This window comes from Coregonus clupeaformis, chromosome 29, assembly GCF_020615455.1.
Source record: "Coregonus clupeaformis isolate EN_2021a chromosome 29, ASM2061545v1, whole genome shotgun sequence".
In the NCBI taxonomy this organism is placed as follows: Eukaryota; Metazoa; Chordata; class Actinopteri; order Salmoniformes; family Salmonidae; genus Coregonus; species Coregonus clupeaformis.
This window is the reverse complement of record NC_059220.1, coordinates 14,655,498-14,674,212: the sequence shown is the minus strand read 5'-3', so window position 1 is coordinate 14,674,212 and position 18,715 is coordinate 14,655,498. Positions and strand designations below refer to the sequence as shown.

The window sequence follows — 18,715 nt, the reverse complement described above, 5'->3', positions numbered from 1 at the left end:
CTCCTCCTCACCTCCATGTTCCTCTCGTGTCTTATCTTGCCCTTCCTCTGCACTTTCTGCCTCCGAACTTCCACTAGCGTTGGAAGCTAGGTTGCTCTCCTCAAACTTCCTTTTCTGCCTCCTCTCTACCTCCATAGACCTCTCGCTCCCCTTCATACCCCTACTCCCTTTCTTTTTCTCTTTCTTACTCCCTCCTTTATTTGTACCACTATGTTCCATACTTGCTTCACTTTCCTCTCCATCACTATCTCCTACCATCTCTGACCCATTCACAGCACGGCCGTGCCGAACCTCCGCCACACCGAGTAAAGTTTTTGTTTTTCAACGATTTCAAAAATCCCTCTCGATTCACAACCGTCTATCGTCGTTCGTCGCCCAAACCAACTTCCGCCTACCCTTTCCGGTCCCAGGATCAGACGTAGCCAATCAATGAATGATTTTGACGACGTGCACTATCTTCTTCTTCTTTGGTTTGACGTCAAGCTATTAGCTTCCCAACGACATGTTTATTGTTCGAGCAGCAGGATTATGTCCTAAACTAGTGTTTAGGTTTGACTAGTCCAATCACCCCATAGTTATCTGTTCCTAATATATAAATTGCCATTTGCAGGCAAGTATTGCACGAGAAGGACAAATCAGCTCACGAGGTAAGTAACTTAAACTAAAATCCCAGATGGTCTAACTCGCTAGCTAGCTGTGCTAACAGCCTCTAAAATATTTACCATCATTGGGAAATGTTTATTTAAAAGTACTAATATACATGACCCTTTACTGTTACTAGACAAAGTACTCCCAATTTCAATAATATGCATGAATATATCTCAAAGCTTGCCTCAGACAGTACTAGTAGTAGGATAGCTAACGTTAGCTAGTTAGCTTTTTACGTCATCAAGTTCCTCCTTTTCTTGTTTGTCAGCTAACGGGTAAACGCCGGCAGCAGCCATGATTGATTTGTATAATTGATCTCTTATAGGGGCCACACTGACAACCAGGGAAGTATCTTACAGGCAGAGCCACATCATCTGGCACCACCATCACAATAATAGGCTAGTTGATTACATAAGCATCACTTAGGACAGCCGCATCAGCGGGCAACTACAACAAAGATGGGGAACAGTGCAATCAAAGCCCATCTGGAAAACTCACAGAAGACCGGGATCTTTCAGCTGACAGGGAAAGGTCTCCCCGAGGTACGAGGGACACACACACAGAGCCTATTCTATAGTCTGCTTGTTAAAATGTCAGCACTCCACAGCAGTCTTAACTGGTCCTTCGTTTATTTAGCTGAATTCCATTCAGTTGTTATCTTGGACAGTTTGAATGTATGTATACTGAACAAAAATATAAACACAACATGTAAAGCGTTGGGCCTATGCTTCATGAACTGAAATACAATTCCACCAATTTGTTTACATCCCTGTTAGTGAACATTTTTTGCCAAGATAATCCACCCACCTGACAGGTGTGGTATACCAAGAAGCTGATTAAACAGTATGATCATTACACAGGTGCACCTTGTGCTGGGGACAATAAAAGGCCACTCACACAACACAATGCCACAAATGTCTCATGTTTTGAGGGAGCGTGCAATTGGCATGCCTACTGCAGGAATGTCCACCAGAGCTGTTGCCAGATAATTTAATGTTAATTTCTCTACCATAAGCTGCATCCAATGTCATTTTAGAGAATTTGGCAGTACGTCCAACCGGCCTCACAACCGCAGACCACGTGTAACCATGCCAGCCCAGGACCTACACATCCGGCTTCATCACCTGCGGAATCATCTGAGGCCAGCCACTCGGACAGCTGATGAAACTGTGGATTTGCACAACTGAAGAATTTCTGCATAAACTGTCAGAAACCGACTCAGGGAAGCTCATCTGCGTGCTCGTCGTCATCACCAGGGTCGTAACCGACTTCAGTGGGAAAGTGCTCACCTTCGATGGCCACTGGCACCCTGGAGAAGTGTGCTCTTCACGGATGTATCCCAGTTTCAACTGTATCGGGCAGATGGCAGACAGCTTGTATGGCGTTGTGTGGGCGAGCAGCTTGCTGATGTCAACGTTGTGAACAGAGTGCCCCATGGTGGCGGTGGGGTTATGGTATGGGCAGGCAGAAGCTACGGACAACGAACACAATTGCATTTTATCGATGGCAATTTGAATGTACAGCGATACCCTGACGAGATCCTGAGGCCCATTGTTGTGCCATTCATCTGCCGCCATCACCTCATGTTTCAGCATGATAATGCACGGCCCCATTTCGCAGGGTCTGTACACAATTCCTGGAAACTGAAAAATGTCCCTGTTCTTTCATGGCTTGCATACCCACCAGACATGTCAACCATTGAGCATGTTTGGTATACTCTGGATCGACGTGTACAACAGCGGGTTCCAGTTCCCACCAATATCCAGCAACTTTGCACATCCATTGAAGAGGAGTGGGACAACATTCCACAGGCCACAATCAACAGCCTGATCAACTCTATCTGAAGGAAATGTGTCGCACTGCATAAGGCAAATGGTGGTCAAACCAGATAAAGACTGGTTTCCTGATCCACGCCCCTACCTTTTTTTTAAAGGTACCTTATCTGTGACCAACAGGTGCATATCTGTATTCCCAGTCATGTGAAATCCATAGATTAGGGCTTAATGAATTTATTTCAATTGACTGATTTCCTTATATGAACTGTAACTCAGTAAAATCTTTGAAGTTGTTGCGTTTATAGTTTTTTTCAGTGCATTTTTTCCCCCACTAATGTATTTCAGTTCCCCGAGGAGCTCCAGAGGTTGACTGGAAACCTACGGACTGTAGATCTGTCTTCCAACAAGATCGAAGTGCTGCCTGCCGCCATAGGAAACTTCCTTCAGATGAAGAGTCTGACTTTAAACTGTAATAAACTCAGTAAGTGGTTCCTACACCTCCTCAGCTTCTGTCTGATACTACAGCATCTGTAGATGACAAATTATTAACCCTTTGCTTTCACTGAATAATGAATGTCCATTAGGTTCATTGATTATTTATGTGAATTCCTGTGCTTCAATCAGTCTCTTTTAGCTATGCTATACATTAAGTTGGTGTGTTTGTTTTGTGCGTACATAGCAAGTCTCCCAGATGAAATTGGGAAGCTTAAGAAACTAGAGACCCTTTTGCTGAACGGGAACCAACTGACGCAACTCCCTAGCACCGTAGGACAGTTGAAAGCATTGCGCACCCTCAGCCTGTCTGGGAACAAGTTCCGGGAGTTTCCTGGCGGCCTCGGCTCCCTACGACACCTGGACGTCCTGGACCTGTCCAAGAACCACATCCAGGCTGTGCCTGCTGAGGTAGCGGCCCTGCAGGCCATTGAGATCAATCTCAACCAGAACCAGGTAATCAGGTGTTTATGGGTGCATCTCAAATGGCACCCTATTCCCTGTATAGTGCACTACTTTTAACCAGGGACCTAATCTAGAATCACATCTATATAAATTATGATCCCAGATTTCAGTTGTGTCTGCGGAGGTGTCCACCTGCCAGAGGCTAAAGGTGCTGAGACTGGAGGAGAACTGTCTGGAGCTTGCCTCCATCCCTGTGTCCATCCTCACCAACTCCCAGGTGTCTCTGCTCTCTGTGGAGGGCAACCTGTTCGAGGTGAAGAATATGCGGGACCTGGAAGGGTATGAGAAGGTGAGTCGTGAAACAGATACTTGTTTCTTTAACTTGCTGCCAAATGAATGGTCAAGGTTAAAGCAAGGAACAGTCATGCTGCTGCACTAAATCACTAAGCTGTCTTTATATCTATTGTAAACAAAACCACTCATGAGATTCAAAGGCATTGGTTTGAAATATGTCTGTCCCCCCCCCATCCCTTCCCATGGTTGACATTTTGTTTGTGAGCAGTGTGGAAACAAAATACTTTCCCCAGAGTGGTGGACCCAATAATGGGATTTCCTGTTCAACATAAGGAGGATCAAGTGAAGAAAGTTGTGGCTCAGTCAGCCATAATCCCTGCACTTGACATAATCAGCGGTCAAAAATAGCCCCTGACACTAAATACATCTGACATTTCATTATGATATTACAGTGTTGAAATGTTGTGAAGCTTAAAAGGACAATCGAATTTCATAATTAAGTTCTAATCTAATATGACCACTTGCTATTATAATAGTCAGAACTTGGACCACCCATTCAGTGCTTACTCAAATAGCTAATCTCTTCAGTTGTTATGCTGTCCGTAGTGTCCCAGATGTGACTGATGCCGATCTAATTTGTTTACCCAACAGTACATGGAGCGCTTCACTGCAACCAAGAAGAAGTTTGCCTGAAGAATAGAGAGAGGAGCGTCCCCCTGAGTGCAGCTTGTGCAGTACACACAAGCACCCTCCCTAGTGGTTGTCTTACTACAGTATATATGGCTTCTGCACTACAGCAACAGGTTACAACAGAGCACTGATTGAGAGCACGCTATGATCTGTGTATGACAGTAACAGGATACCATGGATGGTTATAGAGAACTATGTGAACAGTGGACGATAGACAGTGCATTCACTTACGATATTCATAGAAATTGCATCTTGAATACTAAGCTACTAATTTTTGACAAAAACCTAAGCAGGTTATACTTAAATAGTACAGTGGGCAAAAATGTCCCTCTACATACATTGACTTTTAACTGCATCTAAATTATCAAACACTACAATTGTTGCAGAAGGCAAACTCCTCGGTTCAGTATCAGGTGGTGTTGTTTTGCCTGTCAGAGATAGCATTTGTCCCGTGACCAGCAAGCGAATGAAAACTGTAGTACAGATTTAACAGAATGTCAAAGCAGTGACAATTGCACTACATAGACCCAGAATGAGATAATTATTTTAAAGCTCCTTTTTGCATTAAGGCTTACCCTGTGGATCTGGAATGGGATGTCACATTTGTTCTGTCGCTCTGGTCCAGAGTGTTTATTTTCAGCTGAGGAAGTCTCTGCATCAGCATGCCGCACATAACTCCTTGGACCAGAGCTAGATTTTCTGGTGCGAGAATGAAGAAAACCACAGCCTAAATGTAAACAAATCTATACTGAACAAAAATATAAACGATTTTATTGAGTTACAGTTCATATAAGGAAATCAATCAATTTAAATAAATTCATTAGGCCCTAATCTATGGATTTCACATGACTGGGTAGGGGCGCAGCCACTGGGCATAGGCCCACCCACCCCTAGGGTGCCAGGCCCAGCCAATCAGAAGGAGTTTTAAAGTTAAAGACAGAAATACTCCTCAGTTTCATCAGCTGTCTGGGTGGCTAGTCTCAGACGGTCCCGCAGGTGAAGAAGCCGGATGTGGAGATCCTGGGCTGGCGTGGTTACACATGGATTGCAGTTGTGAGGCCGGTTGGACGTACCGCCAAATTCTCTAAAACAATGTTGGAGGCGGCTTATGGTAGAGAATTTAACATTCAATTATCTGGCAACAGCTCTGGTGGATATTCCTGCAGTCAGCATGCCAATTGCATGCTCCTTCAACTTGAAACATCTGTGGCATTGTGTTATGTGACAAAACTGCAGATTTTAGAGTGGCCTTTTATTGTCCCCAGCACAAAGTGAACCTGTGTAATGATCATGCCGTTTAATCAGCTTCTTGATATGCCACACCTGTCAGGTGGATGGATTATCTTGGCAAAGGAGAAATGCTCACTTACAGGGATGTAAACAAATTTGTGCACAAAATCTGAGAGAAATAAGCGCTTTGTGCGTATGGAAAATTTCAGGGATCTTTTATTTCAGCTCATGAAACATAGGACCAACGCTTTACATGTTGCGTTTATATTTTTGTTCAGTATATTTGGCGCTTCGCAAGCATACTCTCTATTATTGCTTTTGAATGCTCAGTAGTTATATTATTTGGACTTGATTTGTATTGATGTATTATTTATTATCTTCAGTTGGTCTGTTGAACACATCCTTACTATTTTAGTAATTTAACTCAGTAAATAATGTCTACATTTAAGAAGTGTGTGTGTTGGGTTCGATCCACGGGACCACCCATACACAAAAATGTATGCACGCATAAAAACCACAAAATAGGATCACCTCCACTTTTCTAATTTTCACCCACAAAGTAGTGTTGACGGATCCTCTTCACATTGTTTTATCTGGCAAGGGCCTCTGCACCTTAACCTTTATTACTAGATTGAAGACAACCTCACAAATAGGATAATTCATATCCATTTTCTAATCAGTGTTGCTGATCAATGGTGCACTTTCTGTGAAAGGAGGGGTTACATTAGGCTGTCATTAACAAGAAGTATAACTTATCGGGTGTATGTATGTAAGTTAATTTAATTGTAACAGAATACTCTCCATGAGTTGTATCAATATACTAACATGGATTTATGTAGAATTACTTAACTTTGTTTCATTTTAATGCTTTTATTATTTAATTTTCCATAAATCTGATTCCATTTTTTGAATAGTCTTAAGTAGGCTTATGTTGCTATCCTAGCTTTGTGCAAGAGTGTACAGTATTCAGGCCATTTCATATCAGGTTGTCACAACCTTATTTTTGTGAAAGTACATGCAGTAAGGTAATACCCCGCATGTCATCGCTAATTCTCCTAATAAAGATATAATAAATACAATTGCTTATGTCTCGCTGTGCCTTAGTTAAGTTCAATAGGTGTTATATTGATACTTTGTTTCATCACTTTACTGAGAATCTTATTTCCCGCACTCTCTCACTAGGCGGCGGTCATGCACATTGACATTCCTCAGGAGAGCAGCACTTCATCCTCTTGTAGTAGGAGGCTAGAACAACAACGTGTGTATCACACTAGAAGACCAGAGTCCACATCAACTTATCTAAAGAAGTGTAGCCGGTTATTCACGGGTCGAAAGAAAACAATATATACTTTGTCTATCATCCCGACCAGGAATTTACTGACATTCCGGTCTTGGTGAATTGTGTATCAGCGCCGCTGGATAAATTATTGCCGAAATATCTCAAGCGGTCACTTTCTAGTGTGGAAACCTACTTTGGATCCCCGAAAGGACGTGTAGTTCAGGGCATCGACTCATTCCACTGTTCAGCACTTGGGATTAGTATATTTGTGGAAAAGAGCCTCAAATTGTGAACCAGATGATGAAAAGATGACCATTTATCTTTGGATAATCCTCTTCTTGGCACAAAGTAGTAGAGCAATCCCTGGTAAGTTTGAATAGTTATCCCTATACTACATGACTAGGCTACTTTTCATGAATGTGTAATATACTATTTTATATGGCTACTCAGTACATTTGCGCAGTAAGCATTTGTCAACACATCGATTTTAGCCTATTTCAAGGGACACCAGTGTGTTGCGTTATGGATCTATTAGACTTCAGAACTGCATTGGGGGCATACTTATGTTTCACTGTACAGCCTCACCTATGGATTGTGCCCCCATGAAATCTGGTATCTGTCAACTCAGTGACACCCACAGAACACAACTACAGTGGGGAAAAAAAGTATTTAGTCAGCCACCAATTGTGCAAGTTCTCCCACTTAAAAAGATGAGAGGCCTGTAATTTTCATCATAGGTACACGTCAACTATGACAGACAAAATGAGAAAAGAAAATCCAGAAAATCACATTGTAGGATTTTTAATTAATTAGCAAATTATGGTGGAAAATAAGTATTTGGTCAATAACAAAAGTTTCTCAATACTTTGTTATATACCCTTTGTTGGCAATGACACAGGTCAAATGTTTTCTGTAAGTCTTCACAAGGTTTTCACACACTGTTGCTGGTATTTTGGCCCATTCCTCCAGATCTCCTCTAGAGCAGTGATGTTTTGGGGCTGTCGCTGGGCAACACGGACTTTCAACTCCCTCCAAAGATTTTCTATGGGGTTGAGATCTGGAGACTGGCTAGGCCACTCCAGGACCTTGAAATGCTTCTTACGAAGCCACTCCTTCGTTGCCCGGGCGGTGTGTTTGGGATCATTGTCATGCTGAAAGACCCAGCCACGTTTCATCTTCAATGCCCTTGCTGATGGAAGGAGGTTTTCACTCAAAATCTCACGATACATGGCCCCATTCATTCATTCCTTTACACGGATCGGTCGTCCTGGTCCCTTTGCAGAAAAACAGCCCTAAAGCATGATGTTTCCACCCCCATGCTTCACAGTAGGTATGGTGTTCTTTGGATGCAACTCAGCATTCTTTGTCCTCCAAACACGACGAGTTGAGTTTTTACCAAAAAGTGCTATTTTGGTTTCATCTGACCATATGACATTCTCACAATCCTCTTCTGGATCATCCAAATGCACTCTAGCAAACTTCTGACGGGCCTGGACATGTACTGGCTTAAGCAGGGGGACATGTCTGGCACTGCAGGATTTGAGTCCCTGGCGCCGTAGTGTGTTACTGATGGTAGGCTTTGTTACTTTGGTCCCAGCTCTCTGCAGGTCATTCACTAGGTCCCCCCGTGTGGTTCTGGTATTTTTGCTCACCGTTCTTGTGATCATTTTGACCCCACGGGGTGAGATCTTGCGTGGAGCCCCAGATCGAGGGAGATTATCAGTGGTCTTGTATGTCTTCCATTTCCTAATAATTGCTCCCACAGTTGATTTCTTCAAACCAAGCTGCTTACCTATTGCAGATTCAGTCTTCCCAGCCTGGTGCAGGTCTACAATTTTGTTTCTGGTGTCCTTTGACAGCTCTTTGGTCTTGGCCATAGTGGAGTTTGGAGTGTGACTGTTTGAGGTTGTGGACAGGTGTCTTTTATACTGATAACAAGTTCAAACAGGTGCCATTAATCCAGGTAACGAGTGGAGGACAGAGGAGCCTCTTAAAGAAGAAGTTACAGGTCTGTGAGAGCCAGAAATCTTGCTTGTTTGTAGGTGACCAAATACTTATTTTCCACCATCATTTGCAAATAAATTCATTAAAAATCCTACAATGTGATTTTCTGGATTTTTTTCCTCAATTTGTCTGTCATAGTTGACGTGTACCTATGATGAAAATTACAGGCCTCTCTCATCTTTTTAAGTGGGAGAACTTGCACAACTGGTGGCTAACTAAATACTTTTCCCCCCCACTGTATGTAGAGTTTACACACATATTAGCATCTTAGCTCTTATTGCAGGACTTTGACTGTGGGAAATCACCTTTCCAGTCAGTCTTTTGTGTTAGACATTCATATACACCCATGAAATGGGGTATCAGTCTACTCCGTGACACATTTACATTTACGTCATTTAGCAGACGCTCTTATCCAGAGCGACTTACAAATTGGTGCATTCACCTTATAGCCAGTGGGATAACCACTTTACGATATGTTTTTTGTGGGGGGTAGAAGGATTACTTTATCCTATCCCAGGTATTCCTTAAAGAGGTAGGGTTTCAAGTGTCTCCGGAAGGTGGTGAGTGACTCCGCTGTCCTGGCATCGTGAGGGAGCTTGTTCCACCATTGGGGTGCCAGAGCAGCGAACAGTTTTGACTGGGCTGAGTGGGAACTGTGCTTCCGCAGAGGTAGGGGGGCCAGCAGGCCAGAGGTGGATGAACGCAATGCCCTCGTTTAGGTGTAGGGACTGATCAGAGCCTGAAGGTACGGAGGTGCCATTCCCCTCACAGCTCCGTAGGCAAGCACCATGGTCTTGTAGGAGATGCGAGCTTCAACTGGAAGCCAGTGGAGTGTGCGGAGGAGCGGGGTGACGTGAGAGAACTTGGGAAGGTTGAACACCAGACGGGCTGCGGCATTCTGGATGAGTTGTAGGGGTTTAATGGCACAGGCAGGGAGCCCAGCCAACAGCGAGTTGCAGTAATCAAGACGGGAGATGACAAGTGCCTGGATTAGGACCTGTGCCGCTTCCTGTGTAAGGCAGGGTCGTACTCTCCGAATGTTGTAGAGCATGAACCTACAGGATCGGGTCACCGCCTTGATGTTAGCGGAGAACGACAGGGTGTTGTCCAGGGTCACGCCAAGGCTCTTTGCACTCTGGGAGGAGGACACAACGGAGTTGTCAACCGTGATGGTGAGATCATGGAACGGGCAGTCCTTTCCTGGGAGGAAGAGCAGATCCGTCTTGCCGAGGTTCAGCTTGAGGTGGTGATCCGTCATCCACACTGATATGTCTGCCAGACATGCAGAGATGCAATTCGCCACCTGGTTATCAGAAGGGGGAAAGGAGAAGATTAGTTGTGTGTCGTCTGCATAGCAATGATAGGAGAGGCCATGTGAGGATATGACAGAGCCAAGTGACTTGGTGTATAGCGAGAATAGGAGAGGGCCTAGAACTGAGCCCTGGGGGACACCAGTGGTGAGAGCACGTGGTGCGGAGACAGATTCTCGCCACGCCACTTGGTAGGAGCGACCTGTCAGGTAGGACGCAATCCAAGAGTGAGCCGCGCCTGAGATGCCCAACTCAGAGAGGGTGGAGAGGAGGATCTGATGGTTCACAGTATCAAAGGCAGCAGACAGCTCTAGAAGGACAAGAGCAGAGGAGAGAGAGTTAGCTTTAGCAGTGTGGAGAGCCTCCGTGACACAGAGAAGAGCAGTCTCAGTTGAATGACCAGTCTTGAAACCTGACTGGTTTGGACACCCACAGAACACATAGCAGAGGTCAATCTGTGGCATTCTGAGTGAGGTGAAGTGATAATACCTGTGAATGTCAAGTCATCACATTGGGTTGCCATAGCAATTGACATGGAGCATAGAGTGAGTAATGAGACAACCATAACATTAAGTTGTGGAATAATGGACTCCTTACAGCACGTGTTAAACTCATTCCACGGAGGGCCGAGTGTCTGCGGGTTTTCACTCCTCCCTTGTCTTTTGATTGATGAATTAAGGTCACTGATTAGTAAGGAACTCCCCTCACCTGGTTGTCTAGGTCTTAATTGAAAGGAAAAACCAAAAACCAGCAGACACTAGGCCCTCCATGGAATGAGTTTGACACCCCTGCCTTACAGCTATACCAAATGGAGATCAATGGCATTCTGTACCGATTGCAAAAATACCTTGCTGTGCAATATTTGGCATTGAATAGAGTTGTGATGGATATTGTCCTTGATTATTAATTCTGGCATGAATATTTAAGTTGTGGTATCTACTGTATGTATGTTTGTTTTCCAAAGCAGTCGTTTCAGGGCAAAGCATTAATCAATTCTGCGACAAAGGAATGAGAGACTGCCTGTTGTATGAGTTGACAAGGTGAACAATCTGTCTGTGCCCTTGAGCAAGGCACATAACCCTAATTGCTCCTGTAATTCACTCTGGATAAGAGCGTCTGCTAAATGACAAAATGTAAAATGTTGACAGAAAACAAAGTACTTGTTTAGAAAGCTCTAGCTGAGTGATCTAATTTTATATGATATGCCTGTTGTGAAATCATTATCGTTATTAATGAACTCATCTAATGAAATATAAGTTGTCACTGAGTAGGCTGATACCCCATTTGAGTGAGTGCACAATCCATAAGTTAGTCTGTACAGTGCAATATGAATGTCCAATACACACGATAGACTGACTGGGATGGTGTTTTCCCACAGTCCAAGTCCTGTAATAAGAGCTAAGATGCTAATATTTGTGTAAACTCTACATAGTTATGTTCTGTGGGTGTCACTGAGTAGGTTGGTACCCCATTTCATGGCACAATCCATAGGTTAGGCTGTACAGTGCATGTAGGTATGCCCGCAATGCAATTCTGAAGTCTAAAACCTGCACAACGCGATTTCAAGTTTGTTTTTTGGTCGTCACGTGCGCTAGTACAATATTAAAAAACAGATTCAACTGTTTTTTTGTTGTTGGTCAAATTAACTAATTATCTTTTGTTGAATTTATATTTTATTTATTTATTTATTTTTATTTAACCTTTATTTAACCAGGAAGGGCTCATTGAGATTTAAAATCTATTTTTCAAGAGCGTCCTGGCCAAGATAGGCAGCACCAAGTCATTACAAAAAAATTACAGACAGACAACATGAAAAACTACATATAACAACATTCCAACCTTGTTTAGCATTCTATAGTCCAATTGTGGCATGTTTTCATTATTTTTAACCGTTTGCATCAGTTTCAATGTAGGACTTTTATTTTGAAGGCAAACCGTCAATTCCACTATTGTTGCTCACACTGTTGTTTACCACACAAGTACAACAGACCACAATGTAGAAGTTCTGCTCAAAATTCAGTAGGCATATTCTCAACCTTGTTCTCTTTAAAAAGTACAATACTGAAGTGGATCTGTGTCTTGTAACAATGCTTATCAATAGGGCAAAATATCAAGTACAAAGCGGGCACATATCGCCATGACATTTGGTCCCATGTGACTCAGTTGGTAGAGAATGGAGCTTGCAACGCCAGGGTTGTGGGTTCTATTAATACGGGACCAGTACGAAAATGTATGCACTCACTACTGTAAGTCGCTCTGGATAAGAGCATCTGCTAAATGACTAAAACGTAAATTTAAAGGTAGAGGTCGTTTGCATTTTCCCTATCCAGACCAGACCTGGGTCAAATACATACTCAAGTATTTGAGGTGTGCTTAATTGATTTACACTTTTTGGGACTATTCCATTGGTTCCAAATATGTATAAGTATTTTACATAGGCCCATGTATTTGAAGGCTTCCCCCACCCCCCTCTTATATGTGGTCCTCTGTAGCTCAGCTGGTAGAGCACGGCGCTTGTAACGCCAAGGTAGTGGGTTCGATCCCCGGGACCACCCATACACAAAAATGTATGCACGCATGACTGTAAGTCGCTTTGGATAAAAGCGTCTGCTAAATGGCATATTATATTATTATTATATTATATAGCAATAGGGTAACAAGTCATTGGACTGGACATGCGCTAATGAGACATTATTTAAACAGAGTGAAGGTGTGGGAGGATAGGAAGGCCTATAGGCTACATTTAGCCCCTGCCTCTGAGCAATGCAGTATAATATGGTCATTGATATTACTCCTCTGGCCGTTGGTCTGTTGCAGGCAGCTAAACCCAGCAACAGCAGCTGTAGTGAGCTGCCACAGTGGAGAGCTTTCAGCCCTCTACAGCCTTGTATGACGTCTGCTCTGTCTGCACCCAGGCTCAAGTCGGAGAACGCAGATACTCGGCCAAGATGCATGCAATGGCCCAAGCAACACAATGGAGACAAACAGTTCTAAAGACAAAAGCCTCTTGCAAAAACAACTATTTTTCAAATATCTTTGGAAAACCATTTTCATATGTCACAATGTCTACTTCAAAATGTTTCATGTCTGCACATTACAATAACTGAACAAATACAATTTTGTAGGCTACCTTTTGAGGGGTATCTAGCTAGCTCTGCTGTAATGCTCACTGCTGCATGTGTTGGGATCTGATGTAGCCTCAGATCCCGTCCATTATATTTTCTGAATGGCATTTAGAGTAGTGAAGGGCCCATAGTGAAGAAGAAATTACCACAATGGACTTAAGCTATTAATGAATGACTCATTTAAGTATCTGGTGTCTCCTACTCTTTGACCTTTAGGAATCCGGTTTACCAAGAACCCCGCCAACCTCACGGTAACCCAGGGCAACATGGCTCGACTGGGTTGTGCCATCGAGGGCCTGAGTGAGCCGGAGATCGTGTGGATGAAGGACGGGGAGAAGTTGTACAGTACAGACCAGATGTACATCACCCTGGAGCAACACCACTGGGAGACCTTCCACAGGTCGGTGCTTCAGTAGTCCTGACCTACTATTAAATAGTGTTATCCTCACCACTTTATAGGCTGATTGGAAGATGTCTTCAGACCTTCCATCATAGTATCACATTTATTGTGTTGCATTTCACCAGAAATCATTGGGAAGCTGTCTTGCAAAGCACAAGCAAACTAACCTTGGAGCGTTGCGAAGCACTTAGCTCACAACCACCATATCAGCTTCTCATGAGGTCAGGTGTCCTGACAGTTAGTTACTATTTCAGAGAAAGTGCTTGTACGTTGAATCAGTAAGCTGGAAAAAACAACATTGTTTTATCTTTAAACCCTGTGGCTGCTTGCATTGCCTTTTATCCTTCAAAAGTCTTAAAAATGAAGAAACATGCAGTGTAATACCGTAAATAGAGGTAGTAATGCTGTTCCTGGCTTTGAACGACTTTCTCTCCCTCTGACTCAACATCAGACCTGGGTTCAAATACTATTTGAAATCTTTCAAATACTTTCAGCGTTTGTTTTAGCCTGCCTGGAGTGCCAAGTAGGTGGGATTTGCACTTCTATGACATTTATATTGGTTCAAATGGCAATGGGGAAGCTCAATCAAGCACAGCTTAAGTATTTGAAATTATTCAAATAGTATTTGAACTCAGGTCTGCTCAACATGGCGGAACAGAACATGCAGTTTTGGGTGCTGGTGGTGGAGATGTGGGTGAGGTTTAATAATCAGCTTGGGGAGGCTTTGTCCCTGGCAGAAAGAGAAAGAACCTGTAAATAACATGGCTGGAGTGGAGAGACAGGGGTCTACCCCTACCGTAACCCACCCAGCAGGGAAACCAGGCCCCATAGTGGGGCAGGGGCAGGCTGGATTGGAATGCAGTTAGCTGCCTGTGACTGAGGGACCTAAAGCTTGATGCAGACTGCTAGACCTGCTGGTTAAGTGAACTTGCATTGCCAGTGGCAGACGTTTCTGTTAATCTCATGCACATGTGCTTGGCACTGAAGCTCAAAGGTCTTCAGTTTGACCTCTCATCACACACACAACAATGTCCTAGTTACCACGGACATCCACCATTTGCTGTGTCTAGTCTACGGAACTAGAATGAAATGATTGATAGATATTAATAATTCTATCACTTCTATCATATTTCGGTGGTCTAGTGACTAGTCCTTCATTGGTTGTTGATTGGAGTGGTGAGTTTGGATGCGATTGTTGTCAGAAGTGGGATACCATACATGGGTTAGGTGACAAAATGGTGCGTGCGCGTCGATGGGGCAGAAGTCTGTGTGTTATTACGATTCTGGATAGTCAGATAGCTAGCAACAATGACAACAAGCTGCCTTATGGGGAATCGTAGGTGGCTTGTTTCAGCTCGTTGTATCTTGTTATTGATATCATGTTTTGAGGTGTTTTGACTCTTGTCTAGCTAGCTAACCAACAATTGTAACAATGTATTTGAGAGACAAGTGCTCGTTGTGCAAACTTATGTATGTTTTCAATAAAGATTTGGAGAGGAAATCTACTGGTTTACATGTTGTCAACAATCCTTTGATTTTAAGCCAACCTCGCATATTTTGCTCCACAGTTGTGCACGCGTCGGTTTTGTTGCTAAACAACCCACCCATCTATGAGTGAGTAGGACCTGTCAATGCAGGCAATGATTTCCTGAGTGACTCCTAATACAAATACACAGGGTACTCCTGCTGAGTGTAATTTGCCCCAAGTTAGTTTATTGCTCCAATTAGTTACGGTGTTCCACTTCCAGTGGTTGAAAGTACTTAAGTAAAAATTACTTTAAAGTACTACTTAAATAATTTTTTTGGGTATCTGTACTTTACTATTTATATTTTTTTGAATACTTTTACTTCACTACATTCAGAAAGAAAATAATGTACTTTTTACTCCATACATTTTCCCTGACACCCAAAAGTACTCGTTACATTTTGAATGTTTAGCAGGACAGGAAATTGATCCAATTCACGCACTTATCAAGAGAACATCGCTGGTCATCCCTACTGCCTCTGATCTGGAGGACTCATTAAACACAAATGCTTCGTTTGTAAATTATATCTGAGTGATGGAGTGTGCCCCTGGCTATCCTTAAATAAATAAATAAAAATAAGAACTGTACTGTCTGATTTTCTTAATATAAGGAATTTGAAATGATTTATACTTTTACTTTTGATACTTAAGTATATTTTAGCAATTACATTTACTTCTACTCAATTAGTATTTATCTGGGTGACTTTGAACAAGTATGACAATTGGGTACTTTTTCCACAACTGCCTACTTCATCTGTCAACATATCCTCAAGGGGTTCTTTATCTTTATTGTTCTGGTGTCAGTTTTTCTTCTGCCACCCAGTTATATGTGATGGGCTTTTACCTCCATTCTGCCTAATGGGTCTCCCCTCATCTATCAGTACTAAACTACATCATATTTTTAGGAGAGGTGTTTTTGGACGTGCTCTGGGAATAATTTGAAATGTGATTTATTTTTTTGCATCATGTCAAGTTAAGTACTAGGGGAATCACTGAGTGTCTGTCTGTCTGGGTGTTTTCAGTGTGAAGTCTGTCCAGCAGCAGGATGCAGGGAAGTACTGGTGTGAGGTAGAGTTCCGAGGCTCGACCATCTCTTCGGAGCCCGCCTGGATAACAGTAGAGGGTAAATCAATCAATGCATTTAAATCAATAAATGTTGTCCTCTCTGTCTGTCTGACTTGATAAAATGTATTATCCTGATCCCGTGGTTGTACTTTCTGATTCTTTCTCCAGGTGTCCCCCACTTTATACTTGAGCCCCAAGACGTAGCCACGGTCCCTGGCGTGCCATTTAACCTGACGTGTACTGCTGTGGGTCCCCCGGGCCCGGTGGAGGTGCTGTGGTGGCTGGGAGGAGTACAGGAAGGAGACGTCACTTCCTCTCCATCTGTACTCCATGTTAATGGTAAGTCTCTACCGGGCTGTTTCTCAAAAATCTTTCCTTGATTCCTTTCCTGAAATCTCTTTACTTGATTCCTTGCATCCTCTCCTCTCACCTTCTTCTCAAAATGCATTGGAGGAGAAGATCCAAGGTTCCTCCCCTTGGGCCCTCTCCTTCAATGAGAAGGTTTTTAGGAGGTGAGGAGAGATGATTTGAAAAACCGAGTACAGACTACGGAGACTACTGAGACTACTGAGCAGTATCCTCTTTCTGCTTCTTCTCACCCCCCTCCTCCCCTCCCTCTCACCCCCCTCCTCCCCTCCCTCTCACCCCCTCCTCCCTCCCTCTCACCCCCCTCCTCCCCTCCCTCTCGCCCCCCCCTCCTCCCCTCCCTCTCACCCCCCTCCTCCCCTCCCTCTCACCCCCCTCCTCCCCTCCCTCTCCCTCTCACCCCCCCTCCTCCCCTCCCTCTCACCCCCCTCCTCCCTCCCTCTCACCCCCCCCCTGGCTGGTTAAATCAATATTGATATGATGAATCATAAGAATGAGTTAGATCAGAGTGTGTCATTTTCACATACTGTAAGTTAAATAAGGTGGACTGCCGTCCATCTGTTGTAAGAGAGCCATTAGTCACACAGTACATTACAAGGAAGGGATTATAGTTTTATATCATTCTCACTGGTCGTTGAGCTCTGCCCATGAGTTGGAAATAGAACTGTTTGAATGGTAGAACTAAGCCAAAGGTTATTCTTAGTGGGTGGAAGGCTACTGAAGGGCTGTCTTGTTTACACACTCCGATGGCTATGCTATGCTGACGTTTACCTGTAAATAAACTGCTTTTTCTACAGGCACACACCGAATACAGCACTGAATGAATGACATGTATTTTTTTTATATATATAGAGGGGGAACCTTTGACCTCACCTGCCATATAATGATTTCCCTTATGTGAAAGGACAAATGTCTTGACCTGAGATTGGAAATGCGTTGTAATTGGTTGAAAACACATAAAAGTGTAAAAGTTTTGTTTGATACTTGTAGACACCAGCCAGTCTTCTGTCACATCCCACAAAAGTGGATTGACTGGATGTTTCATTAGTTGTCTGTTTCATTCCGTTCTCGTGATATGCAAGCTTTTCATCGTAGTGTCTCTCCTCCTTCATTTCTCGTTTATGTTGAGCTGGTTCGGTTTCAGTAATAAGGAGCCTCCTACACTCTGCCATGTGAGCTCCCGAGTGGCGCAGTGGTCTAAGGCACTGCATCGTAGTGCTAGCTGTGCCACTAGAGATCCTGGTTCGAATCCAGGCTCTGTCGTAGCCGGCCGTGACCGGGAGACCCATGGGGCGGCGCACAATTGGCCCAGCGTCGTCCAGGGTAGGGGAGGGAATGGCCGGCAGGGATGTAGCTCAGTTGGTAGAGCATGGCGTTTGCAACGCCAGGGTTGTGAGTTTGATTCCCACGGGGGGCCAGTATGAAAAATAAATGTATGCAGTCACTAACTGTAAGTCACTCTGGATAAGAGCGTCTGCTAAATGACTACAATGTAACTGGACCTGCCTGGCCCTTCCTCTACTGTTAGACTGCAGTGGGTCTCATTCATCTCAATCAACACTGTTGACCAGAACCTCTCAGTATAAGCCTGTGTCCCAAATGGAATCCTATTCCCAATGTAGTGCACTACTTTTGACCAGGGCCTGGACTCTGGTCAAAAGTGTGGTCCTCTGTAGCTCAGCTGGTAGAGCACGGCGCTTGTAACGCCAAGGTAGTGGGTTCGATCCCCGGGACCACCCATACACAAAAAAAATGTATGCACGCATGACTGTAAGTCGCTTTGGATAAAAGCGTCTGCTAAATGGCATATTATTATTATTATTATTATTATAAAAGTAGTGCACTATATAGGGAAAAGGGGTGCCATTTGGGCATATACAAAGACTTTGCTGCTGAGTGCCAACCTAGAGTCAGGAATGCAGCAGCCATATACTCCACTTAACAGGCGTTGATGTTTTCCTATTTGACTCCCAGAGACTGATGTTTCCCTGGAATGTGAGAGTAATCAGAAACGTTTCAGCCCAGCTGATGATTCTCAGTTATGACTCTGACTCTTTTGTGATTGTCAGTCAGTTAATGATTAACCAGGCAGTATCCCTCAGTGCCT

The 18,715-nt window shown here is 43.6% G+C and overlaps 2 protein-coding genes across 4 annotated transcripts in view; both read left to right on the top strand.

The window, feature by feature from the left end:
* Positions 1–471: 471 nt before the first annotated feature.
* Positions 472–5,120, top strand: LOC121544306 (leucine-rich repeat-containing protein 57). The gene is made up of 6 exons (XM_041854223.2): positions 472–647; positions 974–1,190; positions 2,769–2,904; positions 3,103–3,371; positions 3,484–3,669; positions 4,266–5,120. The coding sequence occupies exons 2-6, from the start codon at positions 1,107–1,109 to the stop codon at positions 4,305–4,307; spliced, it is 717 nt and encodes a 238-aa protein (XP_041710157.1). The 5' UTR covers positions 472–647; positions 974–1,106; the 3' UTR covers positions 4,308–5,120.
* A 1,660-nt stretch (positions 5,121–6,780) lies between these two features.
* Positions 6,781–18,715, top strand: part of LOC121544687 (tyrosine-protein kinase receptor TYRO3-like) — a 42,369-nt gene continuing 30,434 nt past the window's right edge. For all 3 annotated transcript variants that reach the window (XR_006657600.1, XM_045209113.1, XM_041854750.2), the window contains exons 1-4: positions 6,781–7,179; positions 13,469–13,652; positions 16,200–16,300; positions 16,411–16,581. Coding sequence is in view for 2 of the 3 variants with exons in the window: in XM_045209113.1 (XP_045065048.1) it covers positions 7,122–7,179; positions 13,469–13,652; positions 16,200–16,300; positions 16,411–16,581 (514 nt within the window). In the remaining variant the exon portion in view is untranslated. The remainder of the gene's footprint in view (positions 7,180–13,468; positions 13,653–16,199; positions 16,301–16,410; positions 16,582–18,715) is intronic.

What these genes read in the sequence shown, in the direction of transcription:
- LOC121544306 (XM_041854223.2), top strand. Translation starts at nt 1,107, where the DNA reads ATGGGGAACAGTGCAATCAAAGCCCATCTGGAAAACTCACAGAAGACC. An exon ending in TCAATCTCAACCAGAACCAG is followed by an intron (nt 3,372 to 3,483) that starts GTAATCAGGTGT and finishes TTATGATCCCAG; the next exon opens with ATTTCAGTTGTGTCTGCGGA. An exon ending in ACCTGGAAGGGTATGAGAAG is followed by an intron (nt 3,670 to 4,265) that starts GTGAGTCGTGAA and finishes TTTACCCAACAG; the next exon opens with TACATGGAGCGCTTCACTGC.